Here is a 14,201-nt window from a genome sequence, read left to right as displayed (position 1 = left end):
TCTTCTTCTGGATTGTCCCTCCTATTCCCACACCACAGACAGCCATGGTGACACTTGACAAAAGTTCACAGGGGAATATTCACAACCTTCAGACTCTCCAATCCTTAAGATGCCCAGCATGGCCCCTGTCCCTCTGTTAAGGCCTTTTATTGAAGCCTTTAATGAGCTAAATACACTTCTGCAATTGGTTCTAAATCTGCGTCCCCTCCTGACAACTGCCATCCAGGGTGGGTGGGTCTGTGTCTCATCTCTCAGTCCAGTTTGAACCAGGCAGCTGGCAGATCTCTCTGGGCCCAGTGCCCTTGATTGCTAAGCTCCCTCCCAGAGGAATGGCAGAATCCCCCATGGCCTCCTCATTTTATGCTGCAAGTCTCAGTTATCCTAGCTGACCTATTTTTGGAAGTTAGGTGCCTGAATAACTTCGTGAATCCCACCTCTCCGGTGGTTTGTAGGTTTTTGCTGGGGTCCTAGCTAGAATGCTGGTGCTCCCATGGGGATATCATCAGAGTACCCCTGCTGTGCAACAAAGTGGAGCACCTGGCAGACCTCAGTTCTGCACCTGCCTACCTTTACTCCCAAATTGTCCCAATGGAATAGTCCTTTTTGGCATGTGCTTAAATACCTTGCTGATGGGGCCCTAAGCAGCAGTATGGGCTCCTGCTAAGGGCATACCACAGTTTTATCTGAGCAGAATGCTGCAAGGGCTCTGCTCCCTCCCCTGTACCTGTTTAGTCCTTGCAGTAAACTCAACCCAAATAAAGAGCTCAATCCATTCTCATGCTTTACCACACGCAAAAGGAACAAGTCTTGCTGCATTCTTCGGGTGGATTTTATTTCAGAGCAAACCCGCAGTTCTTGTTAAATGACAACTTCAGAGTTATGAAAAGATAAGAGCAATGGTTTACAGCCACCCGAAGGAATCACTTGACCTGAGACTGATAATCATCAGCACCTGATGTCTTGAAGTAAATACAGAAACCTTGTGCAAAAGATTTCAAATGACACACTCATTCCGCAAGTGAGCGAGATGGCTATTTATAACCGAGGGCTGTTAGAATGAAGCACTCTGCTCATTTCGAGTCATTGCTATTAAGATAGATTTTATTCCATATTTAAAAAAAAAAAGTGTGTGGGGGGGGGAGTGTTAAGGTTTGTCATGTCTGCCCAGTTTGCACTCACAAGCCAGGAAATACCAGTTAAAATGTAGCTCTGTCCTGAAAAAAAAGCGTTTAGAAAACTAGCCTCTGTCTGTGTTCCCTGTTCATTTGGTCTCACTGACTCCACATCAGTTTCTAAGCACAAAGATGTTGTTTTAAAACTTCCTCAGCTCTGAGAATCAGGCTGTCTCCTCTCCATCTCACTCCTTCTCATTACTTGCTTGGGGGTTTGCATGCAGGGCCAGCTTTAGGCAGATTCCCCCGATTTCCCAGAATCGGGCCCCACACTGAAGAGGGCCCCACACCTAAGGGGGCCCCACTCCAGGGGTCTTCGGCAGCATTTTGGCAGTTGGGGGTCTGCTCCAGGGGTCTTCGGCAGCATTTTGGTGGCGGGGGGTCTGCTCCGGGGTCTTTGGCAGCATTTTGTTGGTGGAGGGTCTGCTCCAGGGGTCTTCGGCGGCATTTCAGCAGTGGGGGAGTCCTTCGGTGCCATGGAAGACCTGTCGCCGAAGTGCTGCTGAAGCCCCAGACCGCTGCCGAGTATTCCAATTGGGCCCAGCGGGTCATAAAGCCGGCCTTGTTTGTATGGGTGTAGTGAAGGGAGAATTTGGGCTCCAGATAAGCCCAGTTTGGTTCTAATCTCAGACTTCTGGAGGAGCAGAAAGGACTGACAGAAAGAATAGCTCTGTACTCACAAACTGAGCAAATGAGCAAGGTGAAAGAGTCAATACACAGAATGCAATCATGCCATACTCAGCTCTGGTTCTGTCCCCACATGTGTGTACATTTCCGGCCCACTCCTTCACGGAAAGATCCCAGGCTATTTCTCAAAGAAGTAATAGATTAATGTCTTCTGATGTCCTGCATAACACACACTATAGGACTTCCCTGAAACAGTTCCTGTTTGAATTAGAGCAGACTTCTTAGAAAACCATCCAATCTTCATTTAAAAATGTTCAGCGATGGAGAATCCACAAGCTGTTCCAACGGTTACATCACCTCTGTTAAAAATGTGCACCTTATTTTGAGTCAGAATTTGTCTAGCTTCAGTTTCCAGCCCCTGGATCATGTTAGACCTTTCTCTGCTAGACTGAAGAACTCCTTATTACTACATTTCTGGTCCCTGTGCAGGCACTTTTAAACTGTGATGAAGTCACCCCTTAACCTTCTTTTTGTTAAACTATATAGACTGAGCTTTTTATGTCATCAAGAAAGTTTATTGCTATCACTGCATCTCATCATACAATCAGCATTTGATATAATAAAGCTAAATATGGCCAGAAACAATTAGGAATTAGTGAGCAAACACTATTCCTCCATACGGTTAGACACAGCAATCCACGTCAGTCATGTCCTCATACGAATCCATACTGTGAATCTTCAGGTCATTCATAACTCCATTGCATGGCAGTCAAGTTCCCACCTGTTCCCAAGCACTGGACATCCCCAAATCAATCAGCTCCATTCTCCCTCCTCTGCACAAGCACATCCATAAAGATACTATTCCCCCTTTTCCACTGGGCCATGCAAGTCCCGAATACGGGAGCACAAAACATCCCTGACTTCAGCTGTCTGGGTGCAGCCAACTCCAGCTGTGCTGCTGCCCTTTCAGGCTGAGTGTACTGATGCAGTGGTCCCTTGCTGTCCTGTTCAATGTCTAGACGAAACCACTGGGACTGAAACAACAAAGGCTGAAGTACCATCAGCGTGCAGTGAAAACCCAGCTCTACAGTTCCTTCACATGAACTGCAAATGGCACCCATCTTCCGCCTTCTCAGTGACGAGCAGACATGGGCAACTGCCTGGAGGGCAGCAGACTGAAACTGAACCTAGACCAGTCTGAAGCAATGCTGGTGAGACAGGGTTAGCACCTGGAATAACTCACTCCTCCCTCCCACCAAAGGCATCTGCACTGCAGTCCATAGGTATGAGACCCTGCACTCCCATTTTCCTTTGCGATTGGTCAGAATATTGCACCTGATCCCATCACACTCAGAGTGGCCCATGGCAATCCATGCATCTACACTCGGATACTGCAGTTCTCTGTCTCTAGGAATGAAGGGCTATGCCCAGGGGATGCTCCAGTTAGTTCAGAATGTGGCAGCCTCAGGCTCAGCATCTGAGGGTCACCAGGAAGAACATATCACTCCAACGTGCCACTCTGCACTGGTCCCTATTGAACAGAATCCTGTGCAAACGCTTGACCTGATTTTCAGAGTTCTGCCTGGAATGTCTCTCTTTATCCCATGACGGTTTTGTTCTGCTGCAGCAATGAAGCTGTGGATGAAGAAGGGGAGATTTATGATTGAGGGAGGCGGTGCTTTCATGGGAGATGACCCAAAACTATAGTCTTGCTACCAGATGAAAAAAAAGTGGCTTATACTTACAAACCAGGCTGTAGGTCCCATGAAAATAAGGGAACATGATGCCAAGGGACATTGTCATGGGGCACGCTCAACTGCTTGCAGCACCTACTGCTGGCCATCCTGGGGATTAGCTCTGCCAGTTTATGCTCTACCTCCAATGTTGTCTTCTCCTGTTTTGTCACACTCCAGGGTCTGCAGCTTCCTCCCTCCAGCCAGCTCACTGAAGTCCTCCCCTTCTGGGGAATTTGCAGTCTTTCCAGACCTGCTGTTTCTCTGGCATCTCCAACACCTTTTGCCATTCCCCAGAGGCTGGTAGGGGAACCCAGGTCCACCCGCTACACTGGGCTCCAGTCCAGTGACCCTATAACAAGCAGCCACAGTCTCTGGGCAGTCCAACTCCTTGCTGCTGTTTTCCTGGGTTTCTTCCTACATATCTGGCTTCCCCCCCCTCTAGGTTGCTACATAATCAGTTATTTTTTATTCTGGTATAAACATGTGTTTTCATCAATATGTGCCAATGATTTATTATCTGATATCCTAACAGATTCCATTGTTACACTAAAAATCAGGACTGTGAAACTGCACGCAAAGTGAGTTTCCATTAGCACAAAAACATCAGAAAATTCCATTCTTTGTGAGAGAACAAATTGACAAGGAACCAGATCAACTAGAAAAACAAGACAAGGTAGAAGTGGTATGGGGCCTACGCCATGAACTCTACACATGCTTTGCAAATAAACTTACAAATAATTAAAGAACCAACTAAAGAGTACTAGAAAGGGTCTACTGGAAATTAATGTCCCATCTCCCTAACAGGAGTTCCACAGGCACAGAACATGAAAGAATTTCATGTATCCAAAAACATTAAAGACAAGTTGTCACTTGTACAAGATTCTATTGTATTAAAACTGGAGGAAGATAACCACACCTATATTATAAAGATCAATTATACTGGTCACAGATGGTCCAATCATCCTGGATTAGTCAAGGCTAAAGAGCTAGTGAGAAAAAAGTGACAATTTCCATGACATGGGCCCTGATTCAGCAAAGCAGTTAAATACATGAGTACCTGTAAGCATATGCTTAAATGCCATGCTGACTGGAGATGAATTTAAGCACAAAGTTACAGTTGAGTACATGCTCAAGTGTTTAGATGAATTGGGGTCATAACATGCCACATTTCACAGGCTTGTGCAGGATTGCTGTTCAGCTTCGGCACCACATGGCAGCATTTCAGTTTTGGCATAGTATATGGTAGCACGTATAAAGCCCTCTGGGATCCTTCAGGCTGTTAAAAATGTTAAACACTTACTGTCCATTCTCAAGGTCCTTCACATGACACACAGAGGCTTCCACTACATCCTTGACATTCTGGTAGGGGTTGATGGTGATGGGATGTTCTTCAAGGTGGTAATGCCGGGCAGTCCCATTGACTTTGTAAACAAGTGGACTGGCTTTCCCATTGGGTGACATCTCTTCCTTGGCCCTCTCTTTCTCTGGTAGCACCACCTCAATTTTCACTTCAACTGCAGGAGCGAACAAAAATCTTCATTCAAACTAAGCAGCAGTTTTTTAAGTCAAACTGTATAATTTCTCCAGAAATCTGCAGATAATGCTATTATGGCCTTGAGACATTACCTCCAGCTCTCCTAGGAACTCTAGCATTCAGGAAAATCTAGGTGACCTGACACATGCCATTCAGAATTGCCACCTTTGCTGCCTTGGCTGGGAAGGTGGCAAATTAAATCTCAGTCTTGACTCAGGTTTAATATCCATGACCCCTATATTCCCTTTTTAATCACAACCCACCGGTTTTCCTCAATATGCACCAACCAATATGCACCAACCAGGTATTCTTGCAAACAGAAATATTAAAGCTTGTGAAACACCACCCAATCAATGTTAGGCTTGTTCCCTGTTAATGAAATACAGCTGCTGGCAACGGGGCGTAATTTATGCTTAGGCTTAGACGCTTCAGTTTCTAGTCGTAAATGGGCCTCTCTTCATCTGAAAACAGTTAAAGAAAAATTTTCCATCGTTAATAACCAATATGAAATGAGAGGTAAAGCTAAACCTATACAGCATGGTATATTAAATCAGTACACAGCTGAGCAGGCTTTTGCTACCGGTTCAGATGGCAATTAATAAGAAATTGATGTTATGAATTTCAACTGTTATTTGAGTTCTGACCCTTATGGATCCTGAGCATTCAATGGGGAAGGTGCACAAATTTGGCAATAGAAGATGAAAAACATCCTGGGGATAAACAGTAGTATTAGAACTGGGCGAGATGTTCCTAGAAAACATTTTCCAGCAATGTTTTCAAATTCTAATTTTTGACGAAGCTGCTAGAGGAGAGAGAGCCTTCCTAAAAGCCATGTAGCCCCAAGACCTGTGTCAGGACCTGTGTCTAACACTGTGTGTTGGTAACATTCAAGTTCTAGTCCCAGCTGTGCTGCTAACTGGCCTTAATATTTTGTACTTGCAAGTCTAAATGATATTGCAACTGCATGCAGTATCTTTGAGGACAATACTGTATTAAGTGTAGGAAAAGTTTATTTATTGTTATGGGCCAGGGAGTGTTGCAACTCCAAGGGGGAGGGTTACTACCGCTCCCCCGGGAGCTAAAAGCAATGGTGGGGTGGTTAAGGCAAGTCTCTGAAACGGTCAACATGCCCAAAAAGGGGACACCTGCTGGGGAGATGTAATGAGGCGGTGTGGCTCCCTGCTGCCCCGGAGAGGGTCGAGCCCCGGCTAACCCTTGTACAGGAGGTATGCACATACTGGTCCAAACATAGTTTTTCCAGAGATCAACAGATGAAGAAAGGTTCTTTCTGAACCAGCAGCCAGGACAGTCTCTCCAAGGGGTCCCCCCACAACCCTTGTTGAGGTGTTTGAAGGGCTTTGGCCTACTAAGGCTCCAAAAGACCTATGAGGTGACCTCTGCTAAGCTTTTAGCATGTGTATTGGAACTTCTATTGATTTTATGTTTTTCTGTGATATAACAATAAACATGCTTGCTTAGAAACACCAGTGCAGTAACTTGTAACTGCTGGCAATACGCTGTGCATAGCCCTCAGAGAGAGAGCCATGCACAAGCGCTGGCCATTAGGCAGACTGGGGATATCCTTGTGTAAGGCAGGGAGCTGTGCAGTCAGAAGGGAATGTGGCAACATTCCCTGCCCAGAGAGAGGTGACACCTGAGACCTGACTGGGCACTCCTTGAATGGGCCACAGAAGGGGGAATACAGGGGCAGTTACCCTCACACTGTGGCAGCAAACATTGTTTATGTGTCATAACATAAGGAAATAATCATTGTCTGCATTAGCAGCTGGAAAATGGGGAGATTGATATTCTTGTGACTTGTAGAGGAATTCCCATAGCTGCCAGGTTTTGTGCGTGGTTCCTCACTGGTGAGATTCAGGTGAGGACAATCATGACCTTTTCTTACTAGTGAGGAACATCACATGGAGCTGCACAAACTCTCCTTCCCCACAAACTGGTCAGTTGCTGCTCACCCATCTCCCCCAGCCATTGCTTATCGCTAGATTCACAAAGGAACTTAGGGGTGGTCATGTGCAGGGGATTAGACAATCACTGGGACTCTCAACATTTGAGGTCAGTGCCTGTGCTCCCTGTACACTGGAAAAGGAGAGAGAGGCACCTGAGAATAGGATCCATAGAAGCCAGCATGGGAGGTGGCTTCCTGCCTCAGGTAGTCAATGGGAGTTGCCAAGGTGAGTGCATCCCCTCTGGGAGTTTGGCACCTCCCTCTCCCTGGAATTCTCATCTCCAAAATCCTTACTTGGCATTAGATGCCTTCAGCTGAGGGAGGTAAACAGGAGTCTTCCCCATCCCAGGAGAGTACCCTCCCCATGGGGCTAAAAGCTATGAGGGACATCCTCCTTCCCCAGCTATTTGTGTATGTTCATGTATGGGGGGTCTGCTCTGGTAGGCGAGCTCTGAGCACACCACTTCACAGGTGAGTTAGATTGAGAAGCACCTATTTCTTTCAGTTTGTGTTTCACTCTGGGGCTTGGGCATCTGGAAACATGGAGGGAGGCAGCTGCATGCATGTTCATGGGCAGAAAAATAGCCCCCGAGCAAACTTTTACTGCAAACGTGTAGGTGTTGAGAGAGTTTATGTACCTACAGAGTTCGGTGGCAGCTGAGCAAGGGCTTTGTGAATCCCAGTGAGCCTCATTCTGGGATTCAGGCACCTAAAGTGGCAGTTTGGTTCGTAAGTCCTTTTGTGAATCCAGCCCTTTGTGCCCCCTACCTCTCAATGCACCTGGAACTGACCCAGACCAGCTGGTCTGCTGTGGAGGAGGAAGCCTTCAGCCAGGACTAAACAACACAAGAGAACCAGCTTCACCTTGGCAGGAGGAGCAGCAGCAGCAGCCAGGGAGGAGGGAGAGGAAAGTGCTGCAGCTCAGCATTCAGGGGACCCCTGACTCTTAGCTGTCAAATGGGCAGTGCACAGCCACAGAAAAGGAGGCATAGCTAATGCCTCTTCTGCAGCAGTTGGGAGAGTTGGCAGGGAGGGAGGGGCTCAGGTTTACAGCAGAGTGCAGCTTGCTCCTTACCTTGTGCCAGCCATGCTGGCAACACACTGCCCCCTCCATTTCACTGCTGAGACTGCTCTCAGCCCTAAGCTTGTTCCTGCAATCTGCCCAGGTGCTGCCAGCAGGTAGGGCTCCTCGCTCCCCTGCAGGAGGATCAGTGAAAATCTGGGCCAGTTAATAAAAAGATAAATGAAAATGACTCTACTTGGGGAACAGAACTGCAAATGCAAGTCAACCTGGGAAGACAGTGGCTGGAAAGTAGTAACAGAAAAAGAGTTTGGTTTAATAGGAGTTGAAATGTTACAGGTATTTAAAGTGCTACTATCTTCATAAAGACCAGTACAGTCTAGCAATGGGTAGCTTGTAGGATGCCATGAGAGAACCTGGAGGTGAGTTTCCTTCACGTAATTAGGTTGGTTAGATACTAGCTGGTTGATGGGCGTGTGGGAGATCTCTGGGGAGATGTCTCAGAGATCGCTGTTGGTACCAGCTTAATTTAACACCTTTACTGGTGATCTAGATGCAGCGAGTAAACATTAAGTTAATTAAAACTTGCCAGGTTACTTCAGTGTAGGTAGCACCCTGGGATGCTGTCATAATGAAAGAGTTAAGGGTGAGAGTAGACAGCAAATTAGGCAGTAGTTGTTTACAAGACAAGGCAGCATAAAAAGGCAATTATCTGATACTGAATGCAATGCAGTGGTGCCCAAACTTTTTCTGTTGCATCCTCCCACCCCCCCTTACCAGTATGGAATCTCTCCACACACCCCTCCATTATTGGGCTGTTGGCTAAGCAGAGGTGCTGGAGCTGAAGGTGGAGCTGGAGGCAGAACTTGGGATGGGGGAGGAGCTGGAGCTAGAGGCAGATCTGGCCTGGGGTCAGAGGGGGAATGAGAGCAGGGGGGTGCAGCAGGGGCCAGAGTGGAGCTAGGGCTGGGGGTGGTGCACAGGGTGGAGTGCAGCTGGGCTGGGGACAGAGTGGGTCTGGATGGCTTCCAGTGGGGACTGGCCTAGGCCCCACTGTGTGCCCCCTGAATGTTCCTCCATGCCCTGTAGTTTAGGGATCATTGACCTAGTGGGGTTTTCTGAAGCACCTGTGCACCAAATTCCCATTTATTTTAGTGCTTTTTTTTTTTTTTTTTAGCATTTACTATTATATATCCAGAAGTCTCATTACCCATATAAATGTCCAAGCCTTCTTTGACTTCTTGGCCTCAATGCCAGCCAATGGCAATGAGTTCTACAAGCTGTTCCATGTGGGAAAAAAAAATCTTATCACTTTAGAATTTGCCATTTTCCATTTCTTTCTATGTCCCCTCGTTTTTTGTTATGACTGTCATAAACAGATAGCTAAAGGTTAATGTCTCTTTCACCTGAAACACCTGACCAGAGAACCAATCAGGAAACCGGATTTTTTCAACTTTGAGTGGAGGGAATTGTGTGTCTGGGTTCTTTGTTTTCTGGCTGCCTGCTTCCTCTGAGCTTTGGAGAAGTAGTTCTGTTTTCTAATCTTTTGTTTCTAAGTGTAAGGACAAAGAGATCAGATAGTAAGTTATATGGTTTCCTTTCTTTGGTATTTGCATGAATATAAGTGCTGGAGTGCTTTGATTTGTATTCTTTTTGAATAAGGCTGTTTATTCAATATTCTTTTAAGCAATTGCCCTGTATTGTATCACCTTAATACAGAGAGAACATTTGTATTTTTTCCTTCTTTTTTATATAAAGCTTTCTTTTAAGACCTGTTGGAGTTTTTCTTTACTTCAGGGAAATTGAGTCTGTACTCACCAGGGAATTGGTGGGAGGAAGAAATCAGGGGAGATCGGTGTGTGTTGAATTGGCTAGCCTGATTTTGCATTCCCTCTGGGGGAATAGGAAAGTCCTTTTTGTTCCCAGGACTGGGAACGGAGAGGGGGAATCACTCTGTTTGGATTCACAGAGCTTGTGTCTGTGTATCTCTCCAGGAGTACCTGGAGGGAGGAAGGGAAAAAGGATTATTTCCCTTTGTTGTGAGACTCAAGGAATTTGGGTCTTGGGGTCCCAGGGAAGGTTTTTCAGGGGGACCAGAGTGCCCCAAAACACTCTAATTTTTTGGGTGGTGGCAGCAAGTACCAGGTCCAAGCTGGTAACTAAGCTTGGAGGTTTTCATGCTAACCCCCATATTTTGGACGCTAAGGTCCAAATCTGGGAATAAGGTTATAACAATGACACAGGGAAACCAGATGCTCCTTCTCTAGGCCAATCATAGATAATCTCCACCCAAGCATATTAAAGGAACTGGCACATAAAATTGCAGGCCCAATAGCAAGGATTTGTAATGAATCTGTACACTTCAGGGTTATACTCTATGACTGGAGAATTTCTAATATAGTTCCTATCTTTTAAAAAAGGAGAAAAGTTATCTGAGAAACTATAGGCCTGTTAGTTTGACTTCAGTTGTATGCAAGGTCTTGTAACACATTTTGAAAGAGAAAGTTAAGTTAAAATAGAGATTAGTGGTAATGGGATAAAATACAACATGGTTTTACAAAAAGTAGGTCATGCCAGACCAACCTTGTTTTTAAGACAAAGGAAATGCAGTCGATCTAATCTACTGGGATTTCAGGAAGGCATTTGATACAATTCCACATGGGAAATTATTAGTTAAATTGGAGAAGATGAGGATTAATATGAGCACTGAAAGGTGGATAAGTAATTGGTTAAAGAGAAGACTACAACAGGCCATACTAAAGGATGAACTGTGAGGCTGGAAGGAGGTTACTAGTGGAGTTCCTCAGGGATCCGGCTTGGGACCAATCATATTTAACATTTTTATTACTGACAATGGTACTAAAAGTGGGAGTGTGCTAATAAAATTTGTGGATGACACAAAGTTGGGAGGTATTGCCAATATGGAAGAGGACCAGAATATCATACAAGAAGACCTGGATGACCTTGTAAACTGGAGTAATAGAAATGAGATGAAATTTAATAGTGCAAAGTGCAAGGTCATGCACGTAGAGACTAACAACAAGAATTTTTGCTATAAGCTGGGGATGTATCAGTCGGAAGTGACAGAAGAGGAGAAAGATCTGAGTGTATTGACTTACCACAGGATGACTATGAGCTGCAAATGTGATGCTGCCATGAAAATAGGCTAATGCAGTCCTAGGATGCATCAGGCGAGGTATTTCCAGTGTTAGTACCATTATAAAAGGCGCTGGTGAGACCTCATCTGGAATACTGTGTGCAGTTCCGGTCTCCCATGTTTAAGAAAAATGAATTCAAACTGGAACAGGTGCAGAGAAGGACTACTAGGATGATCCAAGGAATGGAAAATCTACTTTATGAGAGGAGACTCCAAGAGCTTGGCTTGTTTAGCCTAACCAAAAGAAGGCTGAGGGGAGATATGATTGCTCTTTATAAATATATCAGAGGGATAAATAGCTCCTCTCCTTCCCTCATATTTAAGCTCAGTACCAATGTGGACACAAGAACAAATGGATATAAACTGGCCGTCAACAAGTTTAGGCTTGAAACTAGATTAAGATTTCTAACCATCGGAGGAGTAAAGTTGCGGAACAGTCTCCCAAGGGGAACAATGGGAGCAAAACACCCCACTGACTTCAAGACTGAGCTTGGTAAGTTTATGGAGGGGCTGGTATGAGACTGCCTACAATGGCATGTCACCAATCTGCAACAGCCAGCAGCAAATATCTCCAACTGCGGGTGATGGGACACAGATGGGAAGGGCTCTGAGTTACTGCAAAGAATTCCTTCCCAGATGTCTGGTTGATGGGTCTCACCAAGCTGTTCAGGGTCTGACTGGTCACTATATTTGGGGTCAGGGAGGAATTTCCAGATTGGCAGAGGTGCTGTGGGAGGGGATTGCCTTTCTCTGCAGCATGGGGAATGGGTCACTTGCTGGTTTGAACTAGAGCAAATGGTGGCTTCTAAGGAATTTGAAGTCTTCAGGCCATGATTTGAGAATGATTTGAGAACTTCAGTAACTCAGCCAGAGGTTAGGGGTCTATTACAGTTGTGGGTGGGTGAGGTTCTGTGGCCTGCATTGTGCAGGAGGTCAGACTAGATGATCATAATGGTGCCTTCTGACCTTAAAGTCTGTGTCTATTATTTTATAAACATTGATCATATCCACTCTTGTTTGTCTCCTCTCTAAGGCAACAACCCCAGTCTTGTCACTCTCTCTCCATGAGACACTTTTTCCAGCCCACTGATCCTTTTCATTGCTCTTCTATTAGACGCCGCTAGTTCTGCAATATCCTGGGTGAGACAGGGAGACCAGTCCTACCCCTAGTATTCTAATAAGGCTGGTCCATTGATTTGTACAAAGACATTGAATATTTTCTGCATTATTCTCCATCCTATTCCTTATGCATCTGCTGACGGGTTCTTTTTCCTCCTACCCAGAACACACAGGTCTACAGACAGATTCTTGAGCTGAAGAAATATGTCGTTTATTTGCTGCTTCAGTGAATGATCAGTTCACCGAAATAGGGCACAGCATAGGGTTAAATGAAAGTGAACAGCCTCATTCAGGTACTCAAAAAGATATTATTACAAAGTTACTCATTATATATTGTATAAACACATTTGTGCCTAACACTAGGATTAGTTTGCTAACTCATTTGTTTACCTGATTGAACTGCTGACCCAGGTGTTCACCTGATTAGGTTGCTGGCTCAGCTTTTCCCTTGGCTGTTCTCCCTCCCTGCCAGACAAGCAGGCATCTTTTCACCTATCCCAATACCAAACATTTACATTCTACATTTCACATATCCTACTGCATCTCAACATCTGGCTGGCCTCTTTGGCTGCAGCTAGCTACCCACTAAGCCAAGGTATCCGTTGAGCAGTCCTCAGCGATGCCCAGATGACTGCTGATTTGATAGAGTGCAGTCACGTACTGTTTGTGGGGTTCTCCTTGTTTGAAAGTAAGAGTCCAATTGCTGTAGGTTAATTTATTAATTTATACATCTGGTGCCCTCAACTCCCATGCTTTCCTTTTATCTCTGGTTCCTCCCTTTATTATTACCAACATTAGTGTCCAGTATCTGTTGCGCACTTTCCAAACACTCAGGAAGTGCGGTCTCTCCTCCGAGAAGCTCACAATATAAGGGCAGACAGACAGGTAGATAGTGGTTAGGAGAAGGGGAAGAACATTAGGGCAACTTGCATATGAGTCACCTCAATTCACAGTAGTGGGAGCATGGCAGACAGTGGGCAGGGTAGGGGCCTTTCAGTTGAGCTCAGGGAGGTACTACCATCAAGTCACAGAGGACTGGGCAGGAATCTGAGAAACAAAGTGCCAATATTGCGGGCACTGGCAGAGCAGGGGTGAGAGGATCTGAGAGGAGGCAAAGCTTGGCAGGAGAATATCAGCAAGGAGTGTCTGAGTTCTGTGTAGTTTTAGAAGGTGCCAGGTCTAGAGGTAAAGGGGAGGAGAAAGATGGAGCAGTCACTAGAGAGGCGGCAAGGATCAAAGACTATTTTGAGGGTAGGAGAGAGCGAAGCATATTTATATTTTAACAGGTAGAGACAAAGAACAATGAGAGGCTGATAAGCAAAGGAAGGGGTGAGCATGAAGGAAATGGACCTAAGGAGGTGGGTAGGGATAGGATCACTGGGACATGGGGGGGCATTAGAGGTAGACGACCTCCAAGTCAGGGATGGTGAGAAACTGCTTGAGGGAGAGAAATCAGCAGTTTTGGTCAATTTTTCTCTTTGGACAAATCAGCAAGATCCTGTGCAGAGACAGAGGAAGAGGCAGGGCCAGAGACAGTAGATAAATGACAGGACTGTGGGCATGGGAGGCAGTGAGAGGCCAAAGTACTGGTTTTGGACAAAGAGGTGCCAGAGCTGAAGCAGGCAAGAACACCTGTCATGGAGGAAGTCTGTGAGATCATGGGCCTCACATCAATGGTGTTCAGCAGCAGGAGCACAGAGTGAGCTGGGACAGTGGGTGCATGTGGCATTGGAATCAAAGATACGTGAGAGCAGAGTGCAGGCAGAGAACAACTGGGTGCTGGAGACAGCTGAGAGCACGGAGAGGACTGAGTCAAGGGCAGCAATAGACTGGAGTTTGCAGAAGGCCCAGATGGAGGGGCGGGGTGTC

At 45.8% G+C, this 14,201-nt stretch overlaps 1 protein-coding gene across 10 annotated transcripts in view; it reads right to left on the bottom strand.

Moving 5' to 3' along the window:
* AIFM3 (apoptosis inducing factor mitochondria associated 3) overlaps nucleotides 1-14,201 on the bottom strand; it is a 114,419-nt gene that overhangs the window by 65,992 nt on the left and 34,226 nt on the right. For 8 of the 10 annotated variants that reach the window (XM_030583281.1, XM_030583277.1, XM_030583276.1 and 5 more), the window contains one exon: nucleotides 4,836-5,049. The exons of 1 other annotated variant lie outside the window; for it this stretch is intronic. In XM_030583281.1, the coding sequence (XP_030439141.1) occupies nucleotides 4,836-5,049 (214 nt within the window). Of the gene's footprint in view, nucleotides 1-4,835; nucleotides 5,050-9,266; nucleotides 9,329-14,201 lie in introns of those variants that run through there. One more of the 10 variants, XM_030583283.1, reaches the window with a different exon arrangement.

The sequence above is a fragment of the Gopherus evgoodei genome, chromosome 13 (assembly GCF_007399415.2).
Source record: "Gopherus evgoodei ecotype Sinaloan lineage chromosome 13, rGopEvg1_v1.p, whole genome shotgun sequence".
Taxonomy (NCBI): domain Eukaryota; kingdom Metazoa; phylum Chordata; order Testudines; family Testudinidae; genus Gopherus; species Gopherus evgoodei.
The sequence above is the reverse complement of the archived record's forward strand: the minus strand, read 5'-3'. Positions and strand labels throughout refer to the sequence as shown.